We start from the raw sequence: 26682 nt of genomic DNA, 5'->3' as shown, positions 1-26682 counted from the left end.
ACCTCCAGACCATGGTCCAGTCCTACACCCCCATACCTCCAGACCATGGTCCAGTCCTACACCCCCATACCTCCAGACCATGGTCCAGTCCTACACCCCCATACCTCCAGACCATGGTGCAGTCCTACACCTCTATACCTCCAGGCCGCTTAACTCTCCCTTCACGACACCCACCTGGGCCTCATTCAAAGCTTGCATTGTTCTGAATGGTGCAAAACATTTTCCGAGTTGAACGATATGTTTGCTCCCAACGGTGTGAAACATTTTGCAATGGCCTTTGAAGTGCGTTGGAACAGCTGATTGGAAACAGTCATCAGCGCACCATGGCTTCACAATCACATTTATTTTTAAGTGCTTTGCCTGCAGCACAATTTATGCAGCAATCGAGGACATAAAGAACCATGTTTGTCATAAGAAATTTCATCCAGTATATGATTGTAAATATTTCCTCTCATCCTCCATACTAACAACCCGTAACAAACGTTTTGCAACAGAACATTCAAAGCACTTCCATTTCCTTTAAAACTTCCTGTTCGCTACATGTTGGAGTTATTGAACGTCACTCCACAAAGCCTCACCTCTTCTCCCTACTGGCTCCTGGATGGTGGACTAACCGTCCCATTTGACTCTGACCAGCAGATAGTTACTTCTCATCTTCTGTCGTAGGCTGAAACCTCATCTTTTCAAGATGTATCTCACGTCAGCCTCTCTCCACTGAATCATATCCGCTCTCTCTCACTTCTTCATCCTCTAATGGTTCTAATTTAGTCTCATTAAAAATAAAAATTGCCTTCTACCACTCCCATATGTCCTTATTTTTTTCTTTTCCTAGCACTTTGTCAGGGCACAGTGGCTATCACACAAGCCCTGCTTAGTATTGGTTGGTTGTAATGCTGGTGATCTAAGAACTGAAGCTTATTCTACTGTTGTACTCATTGTAAGTTGCCCTGGGTAAGAGTGCAGCCTGGTAGCTACAATGTAAATGTAAATAATGCGCAATGTGTTGAAAGATAATGTATTTGTTTGAGATATTTCAGAATGTGTTATTTTAACACATCCAGAGTAGGTCATCCACCGGTCAGACCTGGACAAAGACATGGGTTCAGCTGCCAAAACTGAATCTGCATCTTTTTTTGTTGGCTGGATATTCAAAGGTGGTGCATAGACCCCAAAACCAGGGGTGCAGAGGAGGGCAAAAATTCACCTAAACTCATTTCACCCACCGGTTTATTTGTGAGTTATAGTGTTTACCTACATTTTCTCAAGGTAAGGCAAATCTTCATGATAGAAATTGATAGTATTCATTATATTAAGTACTGCCAACCTGAATTAACCAGTGGGTAAATGTAATCACGGTATTGAACATGGCATCTTGGGCATTTTCAAATACCCTGGTATGCAGTAATATTCAGATGCTGCTCAACCCTACAGAGCAATAAAGCCAGATGATAAATGTTCATTGTATTTAAATTTTTCTAGCTGTGGGGTGCAATTTTAAACAAAGGGAAGTGAGGAGGGGGTTGTTAAATTAATATGAAGAAAACACTGCCTACTTGCATACACATATACATACATACATACATACATACATACATACATAACATTGCAATATCACTATTAGACACAAGTTTTCAATTATAAATGGTCTTTGAACAATCCCTCCTCCCTGGTCAATCTCCCTGTCTGTCTCCCAACAAATACCTCCATCTCTCTTTACTTGTCTCTCTGTTGGTACTCGCATGTCAATTCGCATGTTTCCTGTTGTAAAGTAATGCTGTAGCTCACTTTCTCCCAAAATAATTGAGATGCATTCAGAAATGTTTTAGTGTAAGATTTAACGCTACATTAGGCAGCTTTGCATGTTGGCAGCTCCAAATGGCAGCGAGAGGTCGGCTAACAGTTAAAAATTTACACTCCAACACCCAGAAATCCTGAGCAGTGAGGTCAGTGAACGTCACACAGCAGCTCATGTTCACCAAGCGGCCGGTCTGTGATGCTTTATACCAAAGAAACCAAAGAGATGAGAGAGGAGAAGATCTAACGTTGGTGAGTCCAGCTTTCTCTGGACGGAGCGCTGCTCACTGCTGTTTAGGAGACAGTTTGGATTTCACTCTCAAGTCTGGATTCATCTCTTCCTGTGAGGAGAAGAGACCAAACCTGACAGCAGAGCTTCATTTGGGCAAATAGAGGGAACATAAAAGTCTCAATTAGTGGAAATGGGACACTCTTCTCTGTTGCAGCCCCATTTTGTGATTTAGGCTGATAAGACAGGTGGATTTTCAAATAAAAATCTTGACTAGTGCAGTTTTAGCATGATTTGTTAATGAGGAACATGCCACTCCCCCCTCATTCTCCCTCAAATCACTTCCTATTTGTATCTCCTTTTCCCCCAGCACTGCTCTCATCCATTTCACATTCGGTGTCCCCGTGTAACTCTTGTACCTGGCACCTGTTCTCTGGTTTTATCACACAGCCTGGGGGAGAACAGCTGGCTAAATGTCTGGCCAAATGTTATTTTATGCATGTTCTGTTGTTCTACTATTTTCCACCCTGTGTGCTTTCATCATTTAGATTCTCTCATCCATTTCAGATGTGTCTATTTTTATCATCTTGATTGCTTGTTCTCTTTTTTCTTTTTTTTTGTTTTGAGATTAGATATTTTTTAAAAGTCCTTGGGGGGATTTTGTCTCACCTGCACAAAATAGTCATTTGTGTCTCATCTTTCTGAGCTTTTATCATTGTATTTTGTTAATGTGTTTTGATCACTTTGTGTTTTATCACTGTGTGAATACACTAAACAAACCAATCCCTACTAAGATAAGATAAGATAAGATAAGATAAGATAAGATAAGATAAGATAGCACTTTACTGATCCCCTTGGGGAAATTCGGGAGTTAGGGTTAGGTTATGTTATGTTAGTTTCAGTTATGTAGTGTGAAATTAAAATATTGGCTTTTTATTTTCTTGAAGGAACTCTTTTTATAACTCACTTCAGGCTGGCAATACTTAATATAATGAATGCTATCAATTTATATCATCAAGATTTGCATTACCTTGAAAATGTAGGTAATCTCTATAACTCACAAATAAACTATGTGTGAGTTATCAGTGTGTGTGCCTTTGTGTTTTATCACTGTGCGAATACAGTAAACTAAACTAAGGGTAGCGACTGACTGGCGGCTTCTACTGATCCCTCACCTGCCTCCTCCACCTGCCTGCCACCTCCTCTGAGGTGTTACGGTCGCCGGATGACGAACACCTCTATAGTCTGTCAGCTCTTCCTCCTTGTGGCTGGTTGATTGCTTGGTCAGGGATTCTGCTGCAACCATAACTTCCCGCCCCTGTCATTACATCTGCCATTTGCTGTCTGTGTTCATCACTTCCTCTGTTAACGGCATCTCCGTGCTCTTTCTGCGCCTCCACCTGGTGATCTTATGTTTGTTCTTTATGTCTTGCATGCCATAAAGCAAATGGATGCCAACGTGCAAAACACCCAAATCTGGATATATATATGCAGACAATGGTGAACTGAGACTCCAGATTATTTTTCTCCCCCTTTCACGGTTGTTTCTTCTCATTAATTACTGGAGCAAGCCTAAAGGCCACAAATATTCATTATTTCAGACAGAAAAAACACATTTAACACAGATGATTACAGACCTAAACATGATAGTTATTTGTATATTAATAATCTTGTGTAATCATCTTGCGATTCCCTGGAGAAGCCTCAACCTCCAGCTAGAGAAACACTCTAGTGTCTCTGCAGCTTATCTGTCACACGTTCTCCGTCTTTAACACTTTTCTGGTGACAACAGTTCCCTTCAGGTCAGCTCATCCACCTTGCACCTAGTAACGCATCTGTCCAGTCAAACATAAAATCAATGGCAACCCCCTCACTGCAAGAAATGCGTCTAAAATAATAAGAGATTTAATACTAGAAAAGCCAGGAGATCTGGGGGATCTACGAAAAGGCCAAGAAGCTGTCAGCTGAAGGGGGTAAATATTTATTAGACGACTTCCTTGCATGATTTAGAAGACAACTTGTACAGAAAGTGGGTCTAAGAAAAGTCGTGTAAGGGACATTTTGAAAGATGACATATTTCAGCTGTAAATTTAAAAACAGCCGTCAATTGATGGAAGCTTGGCCTTTCTAGTGTTAATCTTGTTTTCAGTCTTTTAATCTTATTTTCTACTAATTGAGTGAGATAGGTTCACTTTCTTCCATTGAAGTTTCATTTGTTTTCAGAAAATGTTAAAAAACATTTATGAGAAGACATTTTTTAAGACTTAACATGAGGTTGAATGACTTAAGATTGACCTTTTTTTGCAACGCCTTTTAAGAGAAAGTAGATTATCATCAGAGAGAGCGAAGACTTTAAGATGTAACGCCTGCAGTCAATTTTCCTCCCCTGTCTCTGTTTGACAAACATTTCTTCTCTGTGACAAGATGTCATTCAGCCTTTAGACAGCCTGACCTTGGAGAGATTGTAGAAACAAAGATGGTTCAAAACAGCAGGGAGGTAGTGGAAGTTAGACCCACCTGAACTCAGTTCACCCCCCTTTTTATTTATTAAATAAAATTCCCTCACTTTCTCAACATAATATAAACCTGCTTACTAAAGTCAGTAGTACACAAGAAAAAACTGACAAGAACTACAACATAGAGTAATATTGTTCTGGAAATATAATTGTTTTTCAATCGCACTGGTGCTTGTTTGCCTTTTGGCGGTCACAGGATGGATTTTATAGTTTATACACTTTTCATTAGGTGCATCGTAGCACCTCTACAAGAGCCGGGCCAATTGTGTTTGTTGGTTGGTTTGTTTGTTTGATCGTGTGTAACGCTTTTTGCCATGTGCTCTGCTTACATGAATTATGGTATTCTCTGTTTAGGCCTTGCAGAGCCCCAGAGCCCGAACTGTAGTGGCTAAGTCAGCGCATTCTCTTAGTTACAACACTGTGCTCCCACAGCACTAGGCCTGTGCTGATATTAAAATTTCATACTACGATTATCTTGGTAGATCTCGATATGCAATATTATCTCAACAATTAAGGTGAAAACCTGAGGAGGAGGATTTGACGGGGATGGTGAAGCTGATTTATCGCTCGCAGCCCGACTATCCCTGGCTTCCATGACTGTTTATATGTTTACACGGACACTTCCTCTGCTCCGCTGTTCACTTCCTAACGAGTGGCAGAGGATTACAGGGTTCCCCGGGGCTGTGATGTGTGTTTGAGTTTGTTATTCAGCCTCCCAACAAATCGGCAGTTATCGCGGTGGTCACGGTAATAAAAATTAGAGCCGGTGTCATAATCAATATTGGTTTCACTCACTACTACAACATGATCTCATAACAAGTTGTGAAATGAGCATGAACTCTGAACGCAGATTTACGTGCTGTGGACACAAATTATGTGAAAATGACTTTCCTCCACAACGAATTGGATTCTGTGACAAAAACACAAATTTGGTTCTGTGGCAAAAGCAGGAATTAGACACGGCATTTTCAGCTAAAGGTTGGCTAACGGTTAGGTTTAGTAAAACAACTTTGGTTAAGGTTAGGATTAAGGTTATGGTTAAGTTTAGGCAACTAAAACAGCTTAGTTAAGGTTTGGTAAGGGTTGGGGTTAGGTTTAGGGTTAAATAAGAAAAATGTAAAGTCTTCAAACGAAATTTGAAGACTTTATGTGCCACCAACACGTAATTTGATGTTAGCAAGTCGTGTTCATTTCATGTATTTGTGTGACATCAAGTTGCACTACTATCACGCATATACACCCCTCCACCCCTCCACCCCTCCACCCAAGCACCTAGACAGTGGGTGCTAGTGGACTTGTTTCTCCACAACATGGAGGAGATAAACTGCGACCTCCTCCTGTCGCCTCCATTTCACCTTCATCGCTTTGTTTGATGACAAACGCCTTTCTGTTTGGCAGCTCCACCTTTCAACAGCCGCTTCTCTCTCTGCAGGGTCAGAGTCAAACTTTTATCTTGAACATTCGATTTCATATCAACTCCTACCTCTGCTTTTCCTTCTGACATTCCTCTGTCTTCGTAAACACTTCCCCATGCCACAACCCTAATGCCATTATCAGCGTCTGTTAACATTTTACATTTTAGGCATTTAACAGGCGCTTTTATCCAGAGCGACTTAGAATAAGCTTTAATTCCTAGATCACAACATTACAGGCAGAAGTGCTATGAAAAGAAATGAGAAATGAGAGCTAAGGAGAGTGGTATAAATCTTTTAAACGACTCTTCACTCCTTTTCTGTGTTTGTACCCCACAGCCTAAAAAAGTAAGTAATGTTCAACCCATCTGTATTTGGAACAACAATTTGTGTTCTTTTTCAATGTAATATATGTTAACAACACAGCCTGGTCTCCCAACAGTTTGTCAAATGAGCACAATGTGTTAAAAAGCAAATGAATGATCTGTGCACCAAAAGTGAGAGAAAAACGTTTCTTCGCCACAGAAGGATTAGGTGGAGATGACTAGAAACAGGAAGAAGTTGAAATAGTGCAGTGGAAGTAAAGATGTGGAGGTCGGAGGGGTGGATGGGCGGAGACAGTTTTCTACTGTAAGTGAAGTTTTCATTTTTTAGTTTTCCTTATTTAAAGGATACGGCTGGTGTTTTTAAATACATTTCTTACCGTCAACAAATCCTATGAAAATAACAAAATCAACAATGCGTTTGCTCTACTCCCGTTACTTTCCGACTTCCCACGTACCGTTTTTAGCCGTCAACCCGGAAGTCATTGGCTCCAATTGTAAGCTAAAAACCTTTAAATACAGCTCACATAGTTTCAATTTTAAAAATCGCTAACTGTTAACATAAAAAGTCCGGCTATTGTAGTTATTACCAAATCAAATTCAAATGGGAACAGATTCTTCATTATGCCGGGGACTATTTTCGGTGCTACGGAACTACTTTCCTGAGATCGCAAAGTGTTTACAGCCGGCTTATTAAGTTGTTTGAGGAAAAAGTCGGCCGGCCCGGTGCATCGCAATGATGAAATATGTTGCCCAGAGCAACGGCATGGCTCTGTGACGTGTTTTTAATCGTTTTTTTAATACAATGGAGTTCTATGGCTGCTGGGACATGGCTTTACTCGGCATCGACTACATGGAAGAGACTTGTTGGCAAAACAAAATCATTGCTGATTTTGTTATTTTCATAGGATTTGTTGACGGTAAGAAATGCATACCATATAAGGCTCAGTCCTGCAGCGACCCAGGTTCGAATCCAGCCCGCGGCCATTTGCTGCATGTCCTCCCCTCTCTCTCTCTCTCTCTCTCTCCCATACCTTCCTGTCTCTCTCTCACTATCTCTATCAATAATGCCTAAAATAAATCTTTAAAAAAACACCAGCCTTATCCTTTAACAGTGACCAAAACCACAACCTTAATCAAATCGTTTTACTTGCCGAAACTTAACTGTTAGCGAACCTTTTCACACGATGAACAGGTGAAAATGTTCACTTCCTGCTGTTGTCACATATTCCAATTTGTGGTGGAGGAACGCAATATTAACTTAATTTGTGTCTACAACACATAATCTGCATTTCAGTTTGTGCTCATTTCACAAAATTTTGAGACTGTGTAGCAATAAGAACATATGTCAAGTCGTTATGTCGTGTTCATGTTGAAAAGTGAGACGAATGTCTGTTGGCCCAAATTATACACATGGATGTATTGAAAATGGCAGATCCTTTCACAGGATGCACCTGCTTTAACATCTTTCCAGTTTAGGGATCTTCTTATACCACCTACCTTTATTTACTGTCACTCTGCCTTACATTAAGTTAACCCTCCTGTTGTGTTCATTTCATGTTAATTAATTCTGTGTTCCCGGTCCAAAATGACCGCCCCATTATAGCTGATTATAAATCCATAATAATACATATATTATCACCTAATGTTGTGTTAGATCTTTTTATTTAACTTAAGCTCTTGTGAACATTACAAGTTTTGAACTTCTATTTGCTATTTATGGCCTCTAGGCCTCATTGACCTGAGCTCATACAACTCGTTTTTGAGTAAAAAAAGCACAATGTATGGATTATTTTGACTATAACAAATACTCAGATGAAACATATTGTGCTATTTATCACAGACTACTTTGTGTCAAAGTTTAACAAGGACATTTGTTTTGAAACCATTTCAAATTTTTAAATAGTGGCACAAAATAACATCTGTTGTATTCCCAGTCAAAACTGACCGGTATGATTTTATTAGTAAAGAAAGGACATAGGCCCAAAACTACACATGAAAACTTTACCATATTACAAAATTAATGTCTGAACACATTAATACCACTTGATTACTGAAATGTCTTAAAATAAACTGAATTTTATAAACAAGTGAAAATATCTCACACCGCTGGCAGATATCTTCATTTGGTTCAAGAAAATTTTAAGATTAATTTCAACATAAAAAGATTTGTTAAAATGGATATTTTCTGCAACACACACCTTACTGCTCTGATCTGGAATCATTATCATTATCATCATTATCTATTATCAAGTTGTGTAAAGTCTCATTTGTCTCTAAGCTCAAATAAATTTCACTTTCCCATTAAAACATGTTTGTAATCCAACCAATCGGGATTTTTCTTTAGTATCTGTAATCTTTTTTTCAATATAATCCGTAATATGCCTGCAGCCTCCTCCTTCTTATCCCCTGATTGCCAGCAGCACTCAGATTTAATAAGAATAAGAACAATATTATTATTATTGTTTTTAGAAAAGTATTGAACTGTGTCTGTACCTAGGCACTTCTCCTGGGTCTAAATGGCCAACAGCCCCGAGGCAAAATAAGCTCAAAATTGGTTTCAAAATATCTAGTCTGACTTGCAGAAACTTTAATGTGGGGATATCAGTTTCTTCCGAGGACAGACGGCTGCATCCCTTCGCCAAACCCTCAACTTGCCTCTTGCATCTCACTCTCCCTCAGGCTTTCTTCACCCCTTGAACCCTACATATATATATTTCTGTGAACCGTCCTGGAATATTGTGACTGATGGAAGAAACGCTCTGAATGTTTAGCTCTCTGCCTTTACTCCTTGTTGTTGACAAATAGCTTCAGCCGGACCGTTCTTCAGCTGTTGCTGCAAAGGTAAATCAAGGTGATTCATGTAAGAGCAGATGTTTGGGCAAATGGGACTATTGAATATTTAATGTGTGCATGTGGAGAAAATGTAGATCATTACGGTTTGCTGGCAAAGGCATTAATATATCAATAATATCTTTACCATGATTATGGCTACAACGATGATGCAATATAGCCTGGTTCCAGACTCCAGATTTTGTGGAGTGATTCAGAGAGTCTGGTGTTTCCTTGTTCTCGCTTGGACAAACAATTGAGCCAATCAGCGCCTTTATGGGCGGGACTAAAGTTTGAGACCGTTCGTCCAACGGTTTTTCATTGGCGTTTTGGCAGAATAGATTTGCTGAAATCATCAAAAATTATCAGCATGATTGGAACGTCTCTTTGACCAATCAGATTGCTTGGCTGAAACGAATCAATTGCATAATAATTTACAATTTGGGGCTTTTAGCTGACACTCATCCAGAGTGACTTACAGTGACTGCGTTGAAGTGTACAGGACATTCAACAGGAGACACAGATATTGATGGACACACACACCCCTGTTGTGGGGATCAAACACTGTTATGGCTCGGTTTCTCTAACCACTAAGTCTCCACAATCAGACTAAAGATACTCTTGAAAAAATAAGCGACTTTGTTGAGTTACTTATACACATCTTTGAAAGGAAAAACATGAAAATTGACTCTGTCTCTCTGACTCTAGAACTGGGTAATCCAACAAGTTGTATTACTGGTGACAATCATTAGTACATCACCAGAGCAGATCCTCTAAGCTTAACTTTCCAACAATGCTGAGACAGAGCTAAGCTAAAAGAAAAAAGATCTCAACAATTTGAATAACTTGAGGTGCATTTGATTTCATATGCCAGATGTTCAAACAACCTCAGAAGCACAAAGATCCTTTTTTAAGATAAGAATAATCATGTGCTCCTCATTTAAACCTATTCCACATGATGTTTTGGCAGTGCCTGACTACACAGGACACACACTCACACACACACACACACACACACTGGATCAGCCCACCATCTTATAATGCTGACCATTGAGCAGCTCTACTGCAGCATTAGGTGATGAGGTGCCTTGCTCAAGGGAACATGGTCCACAGTGAGGGTGAGGAGATTTCCCAGGCAGTCCAGGGATTTGAACTTGCATCCTTCTGGTAACAAACTGGCTTCTCCAACGCTCCAACATCTTTCCACACCAACAACACCCAGCGTGTTTACATTCACACTAATAAACCGATCATAGACAATTCCCCGATTATTCAAGTGTGCATGTAAACAGCATGGTGCCATTTCCTTAATCGGATAAAAGCTGTTACCGCATTATGAGAAACCCCATTAACACAGCTAGGTGTTTGACCAATCTTTACAATTATTCCACACGTTTACCCTTAGTCTGATTTCTTTCGGATTTTTACATCTGTACGAGGAGACCCTGACCAAATAAGCTATGTTCAAAATCCAAAACAACTGGCAGGAAGTTTGAGTTTTACTTAACTTCCTTAAGGAAAGAAATCCAACTATGTCTGAATCATGTAAACCGGGGTTTTCTCGTTTTCCTTTATCACATTACTATGTTACTATTACATAGGCTATACTATGTGCATGGAAACGCGTCAATCAAATTATTGCCATAACCTGATTATTCCCAGTTACCAAGTTTTGGTGTGCATTAGGGACGCAAATTTTAATCAATTTCCTTAATCGACCATCACGTCAGTCACGTTAACGACCAATTAATCGATGAATCATTATGTAAAAAAACAGCTTTTGACATAGAAAACAGAAAATACAAAATGCATGTTTTTACACCTGTCTTTAGGCCTGCTCAACAAGTTAATCAACCAAGCAAAACTCAAAAGATCATTGTGCTTGTAGATGTGCTGTATTTCAACATTGTATTACAATGTTTACAATTAATACTGTTGTCTTTTTGGGTGTAATTCTCCTTCACTGGACTTTTGGCCCGCTTGCTTGGCTTTCTTCTTCCTCTGTATAAGTGGTGAAGTTAAATTGCGCCCTCATGGTGGTAAATCATTTCAGCAAAAAACTGAGAAATAGCACATAGCCTACATTGTCTATTAATCAGTTAATATATGCTTGATCGATCAAATTCTTAACGGCAATTAATCGATTGTCGATTAATCATTAACATACCTAGTCTGCATGTAAACACACTCACTGTGTCACAGAACTGTCTTCCACTTTCCATTTCGTAACATTTTCCACATGGTGGCTGCCTCATTTCAGACTGAAACTCTTCATTTATTTAGTCTGAACATATCGCCAACGCTCATATCCAGAGCGACATGCAATAAGTGGAAAAAGAACAATAAGTCAACATCTATTAATCCCTGCAGAGTGAATGAAAATGGCCGATCCAAACAGCCCCGAGGCTTTACGAAGATGGGGAATAACATTTCTGGGAGAGAGAATAACGTTTCTTTATCTTTGCGGGTTACATATGAACCTGCCTTTCCTATTTTCCCAGCAACCCCTGTTATCTTTATCAAATATTACTATCCAATACCCTTAGACTTCCCTGAGCCAAGCATGTGGCTGAATAAACCAAATCCCACAGTTTGTATTAGAGCAGGTATCCAACATGGGAAACTGAACCTCTTCACAGGTAAATCCCCCCCGTTTACATATTTAGGTTTGGAAAGGTCAGGGATTTGGTGATTGTAATCCAGGTAAAAAATGTCCTGTGACACCTGATCTTTGTTCTACAGTCTGTAAAACACTGGCAGGCCAACCGACCCCAACAGAAGCAGCTTCAAATGTACAAAGGGAACGTAAACAGCAGTAAAAGGCAGCCGTTCTCTTCCAGCCCTCCGAGTTCAACCTGTTCAAATAATTCCCTTCCTGGAGAGCTACTTGGAAACGTTCATTCTGCTGATTCAGGTGTTTTGAGGAGGATCTCAGCGGGAAAGGTCAGACTCTAATTGTAATGCAGTGGTGTGTGATCACACACTCTCATTGCTCATATCTCTGCGATATATGAAAGTAGAGTGCATCAGCTGCAGATTACAGCGCCGCTGCTGAACGCAATTCATCACAGGTTATCCTTCCACCACAACACTGGTGTTATAATGCTCTACGTGCTTGTGTGTGTATTTGTGCTTGTGCGTGTGTGTATGAATTATGTGTGTTTCTGTGACAAAGTGGGAGAGACTGAAGTAGCAGCTACACACTATCTGAACACTTGCATGTGTGTGTGTGTGTGTGTGTGTGTGTGTGTGCAAGCAGCCAATTTTGTGAAATGATGTCTTAAAATGCAAATAACGTGCTTGGTGCACAAAAAGTGAGAGAAATCTGTTTCCCCACCTTGAAAGGATTAAATGAGGGAGACACGACTAGAAACGGGAAGTAGTTTGACATTGAAATAGTGTGGAGGAAAGTAAAGGTGTGGAAGTTGGAGGGGGGGGGGGGAGCGGGGGGGCAGATGGGTGGAGACATTTACCTTCAACTCTGACGACCCGGGTTCAGTTTCTACTCTGAGTGAAGTTTTTATTTTCAGTTTTTCTTATTTAACCATGGCTAAAACCTTACCCACAGACCTGTTTCACTTGCCTAAATCTAACCTTAACCAAGTTTTACTTGCCTAAACTTAACAGTTTGCTAATCTTTTCATGTGATGAACAGGTGAAAATGATGTTTCCAATTTTGTAATCTAATTAGTGGTGGAGGAACGTATTCTTTGCTTAATTTGTAACACGTAATCTGCATTTCACAGTTTACCTTACCCTAACTTTAAAGCTACACTAAGCATTTTTTTCTGACCACTAGAGGGTGACAGAAACCTCAACACATTTGTAAACACACACAGCAAAGCTACTGGGCGACGGAAGCCCTTAAGGACAAACCGTGCATAAAGGCTAATGGCTAAAATAAACGTACCTACGGAGGAATATCAGTTACCAGTCTCGCTTTGCCAGGTTTTTCTCCTGCTGAAGGTTACATGTCCCACAGTGACAAGTGAAGAGGCAGGTAGCAGGTTTACTAGTTGAAAATGTACTCGCTCGCTTCATCGATTCGCCGTTACTCGGGCCGAACCTGACAACAAGCTTTAGGAAAGAGGTGAAAACAACAACACAGCTGCTGCTGTGTGGCTGTTTGTTTTTATCATTACGTCTCACGGAAATCTCCACATAGCACACGTTAGTTTCAGGATTAGTTACAGGGTCTGAAACTGCTTATTGCAAGTTTAACCAGTTTTTTTTAGTTGCCTAACCTTAACCCTGACCTTAACTGATGTTGTACTTGCTTTAACTGACGAACATGTGAAAACGTTGTGTCCGATTCATGCTATTATCCTTCCTATCCACATAATCCTTTCATGGTGGAGGAACTTCACATTATTCATGTCCACAACACATTATCTCAGGGTTTGTGGTCATTTCACGACATTTTGTGTGACTGTGTTGGTGCAAGACATAACCAGTTTAGCTTCCATGTGATTCCATACCTTGATAAGTACCTCCCGGAGCTGGCATTACGCTGCTGTACATCCATACAGTTGGTAGTCCCAGGTATGAGCGCCAGGGCCGGATCCTCTTGGGCGGCGGTGCCCACGGCCCGCGCCACCAGCTCCAGTGCGTCCTGGACGTAGTGATCCAGAGTCGGGGAGCCCATCACCCCGTGGGCCAGGAGCCCCAGGGGCAGACCCTCTGTTCTCAGCTCAGCCACGTTCTGGCTGTCCCCCAGGACCCAGTGGAAGTCCGGGAGCAGCATCCGGGTGGCCAGCGTCCACAGACGACGCACCTCGCGGATCTCGCACCCAAAGGTCACCACCCCCTTCGTGGTCGTGGGTTCTCTCAGGGCCTCGAGGTGCCGCATGAGAGCCTGCTGCTGGTCCGATTTAGAGGATGAAGAGGAGGAGGAGGAGGAGGAGGAAGCAGCAGAGGAGGAGGCAGCGGAGGAGAAATAGGGTAAAGACGACGACGACGACGATGATGACGATGATGATGCCTCTGCTCCTGTCGCGACTCCTGGTGACGCCACCGCCGAGGACGATAACGACGATGAAGACGGCGGCGAAGATGCAGTGGTAGCAGTCAGGTTGACCAGCACCCCCAGGTGGAAGCGGGTGTTGTTCTTGATGAGGACGAGGAAGTCAGCGATGTCCCATTCCTGGCACAGCAGAACGCTGATGTCCCACCAGCCATTCATCATCAGCAGCGAGTAGAGGAGCCGGGATGGGGGGGCCTCCAAAGTCCGCATGGCCATTTGCAAATGGAGGGGATTCTGTGAGGAGAGGGAATTTGGGAAAAAGGATGTAGCAGATGTAGTGGGGGGAGGGGGGTGAAAGAGGGTGAGGTGTATTTTGGAGAGAGAGAGAGAGAGAAAGAGCAGGAGCTTAGAAAGGAGTAGTGGGGAGGGTGAAAGAGGGAGATGGAGAAACAGAGAGGGTGAAGTGAGAATGGAAAGAGAGGGGTGGAGGGGAGAAAGAGGTGGGTTTGGGAAAGAGGAGAGAGGAAGGGAAAGAGTGGGAGAGAGGAGATGGGTGAGGAAGATTTAGGGGAAGTACCAGAGGGATGGAAGAGTGATGGGGAGAGAAGGTAGAGAAGGAATTGGAGAAGATGGGATAGATAAGAAAGAGTAGGAAATGAAAAAAGGTGGGACATTTAAGGGTGGTGGGAGTGAAAAAAAGCAGTGGTGGGGAGGAGAGATGGCGAGTTGGATTTCAGGGAGAGGAGAGAGAGAGACGGAAGAAAAACATGAGAGGAAGAGAGAGAAGGAAAGAAGGTGAAGAAAGGGTGAGAGGCAAAAGAGGGGTAAGGGGTAGACAGTGAAGGAGATGAGGTTGTGCAAGGGTAAGGAAGAGGAGAGATGGTGGAGAGAAGAGAGGATGGGAGGATGAGGGAGCAGAGCGGGGTAAAAGAGGAAAGGAGAGGTAGATGAAGGAGAGAGAAAGAAAGAAACGTTTAAAAAAATCCACAAGTAGAATTACTCCCTATCTTAGAACTCAATTTGTTCCTTAAGAACAAACACAGTCTGCTGAATATAATGGATTTCAGCCTCCACTGCCTCACCTGCTCCCATGAATATCATTATACACATCATGAGGAATACAGCGTATCTTTATGCGTGTGGGTATATGGACATCTTGTATGGACAGACTTAACCTAAAGAAACACAATGCAAAAGGCTCTCACACACTAATTTTTCCCTCTCAACAAAATCTAAGCCAAAGTTGCCATCAAGTTGATTGATGAAGGGCCAGATAGATCAATCGGTAGAGCAAGGCACTAACACTGCCAAGCTCAAGGGTCTGATTCCCACTGGGGGCCACACATGCTAACAAGTTAAACTCGGCAAACCTAGTTCAGCTGGACCGTGAACGCCGTCTGTGGGGAACAATGTCTGTCAGAAAGTGAAACATTTTAATTTCAATATGATTGATTACTTGTCCTTACCTACAGTGACAGCAGTGGAATCCAATGGTAAACAGGGACAATATGCCAGTCTCTGCACTGCACTCATGTTAACTCTCTGAGTCAGTTTGACACATCTCTGATTAAAAGGTGTTACTGCAAATCCTGTTACTAACACAGTGGAGTTTGGAGCGAATTGTGGAATGTTAAGTTTCACTTTCATTTTCACAACAGGAGACTCTGTTGGATTGAGTTCAAGTTCTACGGATCTGCTGGTCGGTGCGTCGCCAAATGACAGACATGACATGATTGTGCACATCAGGCACATTAGAGAGTGAGTTAGATCAATTTCCATACATTGATTGACAGTGAGTCAGTCAGTCAGTCAGTCAGGGACAAATAGTCATCATCATCTGTTCAGACTGGCCTTTGTTTAGCCCCTGTGTCTGTAATTACTGTTTCTTGGTCTTATTTTAACTATTTTACTTGTGAAGCACTTTATGACTTTGCTCTGTGAAAGGTGCTGTATAAATAAACTTTACTTACATACTTACAAATACCAGTATTGAATAAAAGCATCCAGCAAATGTCAAATGTTCATGCCATATATCAAAATGAGAAGCTTGAAATATCAAAAACCTATTCCTGCATTACCTTTACCAAATGTATAGATCCTGACATATTATTTACATTTACATCTACACACATTATGGTGTGAGCATGCACCATGATATTATTTTCAAATACACAGGATCTCACACAACCACCGCTTGTTTTATATAACAGGGTGAGTGCTTATGCAGAAGCCTAGCTCGGTAGTTAGGGAGTAAAGGCTGCAGGTATGCTATTGGAGTATCAAGTGGGCACTTTCTGTCACCGATGATTTAAATTAGCCCTATAGCACCTTCAGAAGGGAACAACAATAAATTCTGTTATCTCCCTCTAAACCATTCTAAGTCCTGATCAGACCTGGGCACACCTGCACTACGCATACAAAACACCTACAGGCTTCTGCTTAACCACAAGTTCACAGATATTTTTCAAATTTGACGTAATCTTCTCAATAATATTTAAAGGTAAAGTCAAATAGGGTCAGTTGTATGTGCTTCTCTTGTTTCATCTGAATATATGACTAAATGAAATACATCAAACTGCAAAAATCAAGGAATACTAAGACGAAAAGTTTTTTAGAGGATGTTTAGTGACCATGAGCTGCCAAATCAGCTTCCGTGTACCTTGCTCGTTAGTGTACACACACACACACACACACACACACACACACACACACACACACACACACACACACACACACACACACTTCAAAGGCCCTCAGCAACTCTAATGTTTAATTGATCCTACAACTTTTACACAAGCTTTGCACTAAAAGTCCATTAGACCAAACTATCACTTAATTTCATTTATCTCATTAATCACTTTGCCCATCACTTATTAGGCATGCAAATTGGACAATCATTATTCATCTCCATAATCTGCTGATTGGATATACGGGGATAGATTATTGCTGCAACAGAAACACCGACAGAAGCAATAATGCATGTTTTATTTCAGATCTGGACCTCCTCTTGCCTGGTGTCCAGCCCCTATGAATCGCAGTCTTTAGCACTTTTTGAATTTGCATGGTGATTCATAGCGGTCTGGACCAAGCCTATCCACCGGCAGTTAATTCGGACAGATACTGGTCGACAAACCTGATTGGATGGCCGATGTAGGTGGGACAAACCTATTTACAACGAGCGTTACGGAGCAACAACTACCAAAGGAGTTGGATGATACCAAGCTAGATTTAGCGATTTTGTCAGTCCTTAAAAAACTTAATGGCATCGATGAATTAAAACAGGAACAATCAGCTGATCAAAAGCTGGGAAATGAACGCCGTGATTGTTGTGATTGGTCAAAGATTTGAACTAACACCAACCAATCAGTCGGGGCGAGAAAGTACGTCAGTTGTGGATTGGCTTGACCAGACCGCTATGAATAATGCAAATTCAAAAAGTGAAAGGCAAGAGCTCCTCTGTTTCAGGGTGAGGAATGGTAATTCGGTCCGCGGGGCGTCCCGACTCTCACTCCTCTCTCATCCCCCAGGAGGGTCAGGGATTTATTCTCAGCTGCAACACTTCTGCACCATGTTTCACCAACTCCCCCCCCCACACACACACACTGTGATCCCTCTAAATCTGGAACCCTCTCTTTGTTCCCCATGTAAAAAGAAAATCACAAGGAGGACTCACTGCCCACTGTCTTACATAAGGACAGAGATCTACTGCTTTCGATGCACAGCAAATCCCATCTCTTTTATCACTGTCCTCTCTTCCAACAATTTGGAGTTTTTCTGTGATTTCTCCAGCCAAAATGTGCTTGCTGTGGGTTTTTATGCACAGAAACTCCCAACATTCTCCTTTACTTGTGGTAAAAGTGCAGGGACTGGCAAAATCGCAAGCCAGTGGGCGAATCACACTAAGTTGTAATGATTTGCTTATTGATCTGTCTTTGATTAGATAAATTCATTGTGGTAAAATTGTGGAAATTTATTAAAATTGGGATTCTGGTAATTCCTTATAAGATTAAAGAGGTTTTCTGTGGGAAAACATATGAGAAACTGTCAAACAGCATGCCCTTGCAATAATTTACAGAGAACTGTTGATTTGGCAAAATGGGATATCTTGCGAATCTTGCAAAATTGTAAATTCCTGGAGGGTCTGACTATTGTTGCTTCCACAGCGAGAAATCCCAGCGGCCCCAGCCCCGAAATCCACACAGGCCCGCTCATAGCTGTTATAGCCCCTCATCCGTTCGGCCTCCTTATGTCACCACCAAACTTATTTATTAAGGGACAAGGGACAATTCCATTAACTCCTCCAGAGTCAGCAAAGTGCCGTATTTCATCTATTATCCCAGGATAGCTGCTGAGGACATAATCACAGATTTACTGCGTTTGCCTTAATCAGCTTAATCTACAGGTTCATTTACATAGACTGTATATGGATGTACCTATATACACAGTGTTAATTAATTCATCCATATAGTAAAAGAAGGGAAATCCAGGCTTAGAATGTGTGTATGTGTATTAGGGATGGGACAATAACCGGTATTGTTATATCGGCTGAATAACAAACACAAAAGTACAATATTTTACATAAGTAATTTACATATGTTATAAAGTCTTACATTAAAACATGTTTAAAAAAGAGAAATGTCTTGTGATTGATATGATAAATTCGTTTTTAAGTCATTGAAGCATATTACAGTGCTGTTTTTAAAATTCTCATCTTTTTAATAGTTATCAAGATAATATTGTATATCGAGGTAATTCTGGATAATCGTACTATGAGATTTTCATATCGGCACATGGCCTAATGTGTGTGTGTGTGTGTGTGTGTGTGTGTGTGTGTGTTGTTGTTCTTCTATGTACAAATATTCCTGTGACAAAAAACAGGCAAAAGTGATTTTCTTCCCTCTCCACACACAGACCCACGGCCCCTCTGAGATTCAAACAAAAATCAATGCCATGTAATTACACATGATTCCACAGAAATCTAAGCAGCAACAGCGATTAATCCTGTCCATTGATTGTCATAAGCCCCCTGCCAGAGTTGAGGTCAATTCACTTTGTATTGAATCAATTCAAGAAATAAATTTACAGATGCAGCGTGTAAGTGTTTAGCAAAGTACCGCCGCTGGTGGAAGTTTTGTGTGGCCGTGTTTTCTTTGATTTTGTTGCTCGCTGTCTATTGATCATCTTTGTGCAGTTCAGCCTTGAGGATTCGGCCTGTACCGCCTCGGATATTTGATATTTGAGCGGGCATCTGAAGGGGCTGATAGTTAGTTATCTACACACTAGTACACAAGTACATTTACTCAAGTACTGTATTTAAGTACAGTTTTAGGTACTGGTACTTTACTTGAGTATTTCCAGTTTGTGAGACTTTCTACTTTTCCTCCACTACATTTCAGAGGGAAATCTTGTTCTTTTTCCTCCACTACATTTATCTGCCGGCTGGAGTTACTAGTTACTTTGCAGAATAAGGTTTTACATGCAAAACATACGATAAGCTCATAAAATATGTTTAAACTCCTCAACAGTATATGGAGCAGTTAGACTTACAACATTAAAATACTTCTTACAGGTTAATGCTTCAATAATTTAACACTCAATGAGGTCTTTTACTTTTTATACTTCAGTACATTTTACTGCTAATACTGCTATACTTTAAGTAAAATTTTAAATGCAGGACTTTTACTTTCAATTAAGTATTTTTCCATTATGGTATTGCTACTTTTACTTAAGTAAAGGATTTGAGTATGTTTTCCATCGCTGCATGTGACCAAATTTCAATACATATGCTTCTTCCTTCTGAGTGCTTGAAAAATTCTAATCTGTGTTCATGCACACAACTTACACCTATTACTTTACATGCAGTATCTTCTGTGATAAATGGTAACAGCACACATTTGCATATTCCACAGTCCAGAATCCCATCTGTATGTTACCTTCATCTGGAAATTTTACTAGGTTATATCTAATGATGCACTTCTGCACGGTCTGCACATATTTCTGTACATATACGCCACCTCCAGCTGTAAATCAGATAATGTGAATAGCTGAAGTGCATATTTTCATGCCTGGACACATTTGTTCTCCCACAACTGGAATAGCTAGAGCACACTTGCAGACTTGCACATATTGTATGCTTCAAGCTGTACATCTGTCAATGAAGATGCTCTATCTCTGTATTTTTTTACTTTAGGTTAGGATGGATTTTCTCTTTAAAACTTGTGTTCCCATATCACAGATAACTAGTTCTCTTCCCCTTTCCCCGGGCTTTTCCCAATCCCTGGCCTCTTACATGCTAAATCCTCAGCCTTCTGAAAACCCTGAGCCACTTCCTCCCTCCCAACCCACCTCGCCCCTTCGCTCTGAATCTCTCCAACTTTATCCTTCCTTCCATACGCTCCATATTCCCGTGCAACCTCATTGCTTATCGGTTCCTATAATTCCCAGTGTGGAAGAAAACTCCAGATGAGAGAGTGGCAGTTTGACAGGTTCATTCAATCTGCAGTATTGGGAGCCAAGCAACTCAAAATCTGGATGATTACACAGAGTTTTACAGTGTTGAATATTCATGATTATGTTAATACAGATAGAATATACATAAAGATATTGGTCAAAAGGTCATATGAACAAGACTGAACAACCAATGATATTATAGTTCTAGCACTTTAAGGAGATGTGTCATAAGAGGTGAGCACCTTGTTCAGTGGTTCTCAATGTGGGGTCCGGGGACCACCAGGGGTCCTTGAGGCGGTACCAGGGGGTCCCCAGCAAATTGATTAATTGTTAAACTTCACCATTTCTTGATTTACAAGAAGTTTAGCAGTTAACACAATTAGAGAATGTAGAAGAATTACTATTTTGATCATAGTTTCACTGTTATCTCTCTACTTACAATACAGATTCTGGACAAAGTCATGTGTAATACAAATATTCTCATATTTGGCTCCGAGAGACAAAATCTCATCAGATGGGGGTCCGTGGCTCTAATGTGGACTAAATTAGGGGTCCTTGATATGAAAAGGACCCCCCCCCCCCCCCCCCCCCCAAGGTCCCCGGACCCCACGTTGAGAACCACTGATGTTTGAGATTTGGACATTTGCATATTCCAGCCCCACAATTCAGTGAGAAACACACAAGATGTTACTTTAGAGTTTAATCTTATAATGGTGAAGCAGATTCAGTATTCTTGAGTTTTAGGCACTAAAGATGTAAATATGGGTCAAAGGTCGCATGTTAAGTGAGCATATAGGAATGTTGCTTAGTGTAGGTACTTTTCCATTTCTTCCTCAACAGCAGACACTCAAATTTAGTGCAGAACAAAACATAAATGCGAAGGTCACCGATTAATCAAAAACTAATCGAGCCCCCTCTTAAGACATTCATAAAGTTTTCACATTTGAGTTTTTTGTTTTGTTTTGTTTTGTTTCTGAGAAATTGGTGTCAGCCTTCTGTTGGGATTTGCCAGCGAAACTAGAGTGAGTCAACGGGGAGTTAAGCCAGTTCTCTCAAAGTCACAGACAAGCACTGCTCAATCTGTCTGTTTGCCTGTCTGTCTCCTACTCTATTTTCCAGTGTGTTCATCTATTCATCCATCCATCCACATCTACCTGTCTGTCTGTCTGCCTGCCTGTCTGTCTGTCTGTCTGCCTGCCTGCCTGTCTGTCTGCCTGTCTGTCTGCCTGTCTGTCTGCCTGTCTGCCTGTCTGTCTGTCTGTCTGCCTGTCTGTCTGTCTGTCTGTCTGTCTGTCTGTCTGTCTGTCTGCCTGTCTGTCTGCCTGTCTGTCTGCCTGTCTGTCTCCCTGCCTGTCTGTCTGTCTGTCTGTCTGCCTGTCTGTCTGCCTGTCTGTCTGCCTGTCTGTCTCCCTGCCTGTCTGCCTGTCTGTCTGTCTGCCTGTCTGTCTGTCTGTCTGTCTGTCTGTCTGCCTGTCTGTCTGTCTGTCTGCCTGCCTGTCTGTCTGCCTGCCTGCCTGCCTGTCTGTCTGCCTGTCTGTCTGTCTGCCTGTCTGTCTGTCTGCCTGCCTGTCTGTCTGCCTGCCTGTCTGTCTGTCTGTCTGTCTGTCTGTCTGTCTGTCTGTCTGTCTAACCCTCTATCTACAGTATGTATTTCTGTTATTGCACTTTTAAAATCAGTTTGGACTTAAAACACCTGCTGACTCCTCATAGCAAAAAAATATCCTAGCGTACAGAGCAGGAAATTAGATATTACCCACACACACACACACACACACGCACGCACACACACACACACACACATTACCATTGCTCAGTAGGTGGCAAGTGTCCCAGAAGCCTTCAGGCTAACTAATGGTGGGGACATGTGAGTGTGTGTGTGTGTGTGTGTGTGTGTGTGAGAGAGAGAGGAAAACAAGGATGCTCTTTGCCACCCCCAGGAAGGTTCTGTGTTCAAAGACCAACACAAAAACACACACTCACTCTAATTGTTAGTCAATGCTCATTGATATGCAATAACTGCCCTATTAATGCCACCTGATTAGAGGTTTACAGTGCTTAGTTACACCAAACCATTTCCTGTGTGTGTGTGTGTGTGTGTGTGTGTGTGTGTGTGTGTGTGAGCGCTTGTGAGGGAAACACATCTCTCTCTCTCTCTCTCTCTCTGTCTCTCTCCCTGTGCACACGTGTGTATTCATTCTAAACTTGACTTATCGCCAGCTGAAACAGTGTGTGTCTGCATGACTGTGCTTGTGTGCACACATGCATGTATGTGTGTGTGTGTTTGTGTGTGTGTGTGTGTGTGTGTGTGTGTGTGTGTGTGTGTCTGTGCGTGTGTAAGCAATACTCTTTATGCAAACATTGAATGCAATTGAAAAGATTAGCATCACAAAACATCTCATTTTCCTAATGTCACTGTTGCATTTCAGCAGCAAATTCTTCAGATAATCTTAAACTGGCATATTTGGCACATTAGTGGCTTTTCAGCCCAGGAAAACTGAATCATAAGAACAGCACAATTGAGTGTGTTTAGTCCATTTTACTGGTAACTGGTGCACCAAAAGTTTCACAACCCGTGGACCAAGCCAAACCATTGAACATACATTGTAAAATGTCACAAAAAGATGGCCGCCAGTGGAAAGTCAAACACATTTATTTCTCAGTTTGTGTTTTGGAGAGTTGTCTTTTGGGAGATGCAAGGTTTCTGCAGCACACCAGCTGCAGGCGTTATAACAGAGAGGTGAGTGAAATATGAACCCACAGCCTTTTAAATATATGAAGAGTTTCATTCCAAAATGAGATATCCACTAGGCTTGGGTCTATATTCGATAATATAATTGCGATAATATCAAATATCGCAATATTTTCAGCAGTATCAAACATCGTAATATTTTTGTGGGACAGCATCGCAATATTACATTTTGGATATCGCCAAGCCGAATATCCACCATTCAATAACAAGTGACACTTACTCTTACAAAATGATTGATAGATCTAGGTTAAAACAAACCATGTAAGGAAATGGCAGTTGGCTATTTCTCAACAGATTATGTTTTAGAGATATTTGAATGATGAACTTCCAATAACGATATTTTTTCTTCCGAAGTGGATATTGTTTAGGAAAAGAACTGTACACACATAGTCAGGCCAAAGCAATAGTGGAGTAATGTAGAGGAGAGGGGAGGAACTGTTATGACCTGATGTAAAAGCCAGTGAAACTCTATCAAAATGATCAAAATCAAAACGTTTAGACAAAGTTACTCGCTAGTTTATATATAGAAAAACCTTCAGTGTGCACTCACTTCTGTCATAGGCCGAACGCCAAATGTGTTATCAGACTTGCTGCCTGTTGCGGGCGGCTCGGTGTAAATGGATTTTTCTTGTAGGGAGATGTCAGGAGGCCAGAATCTACTCAGGGATTTGACTTTAGCTTGATGGGTTAGCCTGCCGCTCCAACAAATCCAAAGCCAGGAAATCTTTGGTAAAGCACTTTTTGCACGGAAAACGTTTCACCTGCTAACTGACGACGACGACGACGACGACTAGAAACATTTAAATTGAAAAGTTATAACAGTCGATTAGCAGGGCGTGCGTCTGAGATTCAATTGCGGATGGAGAGAGAAACCAGGTTGATGTTATTTTGTTACAGAGAAAGGAGCCAGATCAATAGATTTCAGCACTATATGGAGTGAGCCTAAGCTGTGCTCGTGCTGCGCTCTCTCTACATTGCTGAACTTTTTCTATGTTTGATATCCAACTAAAAAAAAAACATCCCCTCTCCCATCTGTCAAGCTCTCTCCCTCATACAGTGGGACGCTGAACACCAGCTTAGCTTTTGTTTACTCCTATACAAGTTAACAACCTTGGGTCAATGCTGCTGTGTGTGTGTGTGTGAGTGTGTGTGTGTGTGAGTGTGCATGTAGCCTTCAATCTGCACTTCACTTATAAGCATGTTTATAGCGTTCAATTCAAGAGAGAGAAGAGGGAAACCACTCTCCTGGTGCTTAGTTGGAGAGAGGGAAGGGGAGTGTGGTTGTTCTCTCTCCATGGTGCTGAATTGTTGCTCGGTCTGAAGTGACTGCTGTGTTTATCTGACACATCTCAAACTTACGCTCAGGGAAAGACAAGAACATCAGATTTGTGTCAAACTGCGTCCTCATTGTAGGCTAATGAGGGTCCTGAAAGTGGGCTTCAAGTTATTTTTACCACTGGCACTGTATCATCTGCATCAACGGGAAGAGTTCATGCCTGACTAACAGCACAGAATAGCAGTATGAATATGACACTTAGTAGGAAAAGAAGTAGGAGGAGGAGAAGAAGAACGAGAAGGAGAAGGAGAAGGAGGAGAAGAAGAAGAATATGTTGCCTCTCTCATGCTTCAAACTCTTCCCAGCACACAGTGGGACGCTGCAGCAAACAGCATTTGTTTACAACTAGAGATGCAGCTGATAGTAAATCCACCTAACCTCATTTTACCTGACTGTTTCAGGCTGACATAAATCTTTATGGTCTAAATGCATCTTATGTGTCTTAATGAGCAGAATCAAATGATTTGGGTTATTTGATGATAAGGCCTTTTAAGGGAAAATGGCCTAAATTTAAAGGATGTGGCATTTTTAACACATCTGTGTGTCTTCTCTGGGACAGCAGACATTTGTGTTACTTTTCAACACAACATGTTAATGACAGTACATTCTAACACAACATATGCTGTTATTAATTATCTTGTGTTGTGTTGAGTGTGCTAATTGGTATAGGTGGTTGTTTGCCTTATTATTATCACCAGTCATAGTTTACCCACATTTTTATTCACCATAGCATCACTGTTTACACTCCTACTGTAAGTCAGCATCCTTGGTTCAGCATGTGTTCGTGCAGTTCACATGCAATCAACAGTTCAGATGTGTTTAGTAACTTTTACCTCACTGTGGCGCGTGAACTCCCTCTGCACCACGCTGACGACGGGCACCTGGAGCGCGACCGAGACGAACTCCAACTTCACGAGCTCGTCCCGGTTCCGGGGGAAGGCGAGCATGGCGGAGACCCCCTGCACGACCACGGTGTGACACACGCTCTCCAAGAAGGACAGCGGGTCCTCCCAGTCGGGGCTGCCCGCGGAGGAGAAGGAGAACGCGGGCAGCTCGCCGAGCCCGGACCCCACGGCCATCACGAGCTCCAGGGTTAAGTTGTAGGGCAGCAAACCGGCCCGGTTCAGAGCCTCGACCGCGACGATGACCGAATCCCGGGGTGCAAACACGCGGCTCTCCCTCGAGGCGTTCTCCTCCCGCTGCCGTGCCAGGCTCTTACTCCTGCTCGCGCCCCGCTGCCCGTTAACGGCGCCTCTAGTCCTCAGACTTCCGTAGCCAGGCGCACCGGCACTTGTTTTGACCTGCTTTTCCAACTCCGACCGCCGCTCTCCCGTTTCTCTCGAGGCTCCCCCGGCCACGTCACCGGTGTCCCAGTCCTCAAACCCGCTGCCGGCGGTGGCGGAGAGCAGGCGGGGCTGGACGTGCAGCGCCCCGAGCCGGACGGTGTGGCCGATCCGTTTCAGCACCTGGCAGGGCTGCGGGTGCGAGTGAGCGCACGGCGGGAGAAGCACGAGAGCGCACAGCAGCGGCAGCAGCGGCAACAGTGATGGTGGCGGGACCCCAGTACCTGCTCGAGCTCCTGGGCCGTTCATCATCATCATCGTCGTCGTCATCATCTTCATCATCACCGCTCCACAGTTCCGCCAAATTCCCCGTCCGACGGCAAAACGGCCGAGCACCGGAGCCGCCCCGCTGGTCCCCCTCCTGGCCCCCCGCGTGTGGTCCGCGTGCGCCGCTCAGACCAGCTCCAGCTCCAGCTCCAGCTCGCGGCAAAGTTGTGCGTTTCTCCACCGACACAGACAACAGGCTGCTGAGGCGCGAGACTGGGCACGAGCCGCGCACAAGCAAAATTTGAACCCAAAGTGCCGTTTTTCATTTCAAAAGATTTTCATCATTCGAACCTTTTGAATATTGAACGGGTCGTAGAATCAACCGGTAACATTTCCACATATTCCAATAGCAGAAAAACGATGGAGCAGAGAAGAGAGTAGGTAAGCCCAGAGGGGGAAATACCGAAAAAAATGTCATTGCGCATCAAACACATTCCTAAACAGTGAAATCCACCACTTGCGGATTTA

The 26682-nt window shown here is 42.3% G+C and overlaps 1 protein-coding gene across 1 annotated transcript in view; it reads right to left on the bottom strand.

Annotated features, from left to right (window-relative positions):
* grin3a (glutamate receptor, ionotropic, N-methyl-D-aspartate 3A) overlaps window positions 1–26205 on the bottom strand; it is a 64014-nt gene extending 37809 nt beyond the window's left edge. The window contains exons 1-2 of the mRNA XM_078288386.1: window positions 25438–26205; window positions 13585–14363 (exon numbers count right to left, since the gene is read on the bottom strand). Of these exons, the coding sequence (XP_078144512.1) occupies window positions 13585–14363; window positions 25438–26205 (1547 nt within the window). The remainder of the gene's footprint in view (window positions 1–13584; window positions 14364–25437) is intronic.
* Between the last annotated feature and the right edge of the window lie 477 nt (window positions 26206–26682).

This window comes from Centroberyx gerrardi, chromosome 2, assembly GCF_048128805.1.
Source record: "Centroberyx gerrardi isolate f3 chromosome 2, fCenGer3.hap1.cur.20231027, whole genome shotgun sequence".
Classification (NCBI taxonomy): Eukaryota; Metazoa; Chordata; class Actinopteri; order Beryciformes; family Berycidae; genus Centroberyx; species Centroberyx gerrardi.
This window is presented reverse-complemented; position numbering and strand designations above follow the sequence as displayed.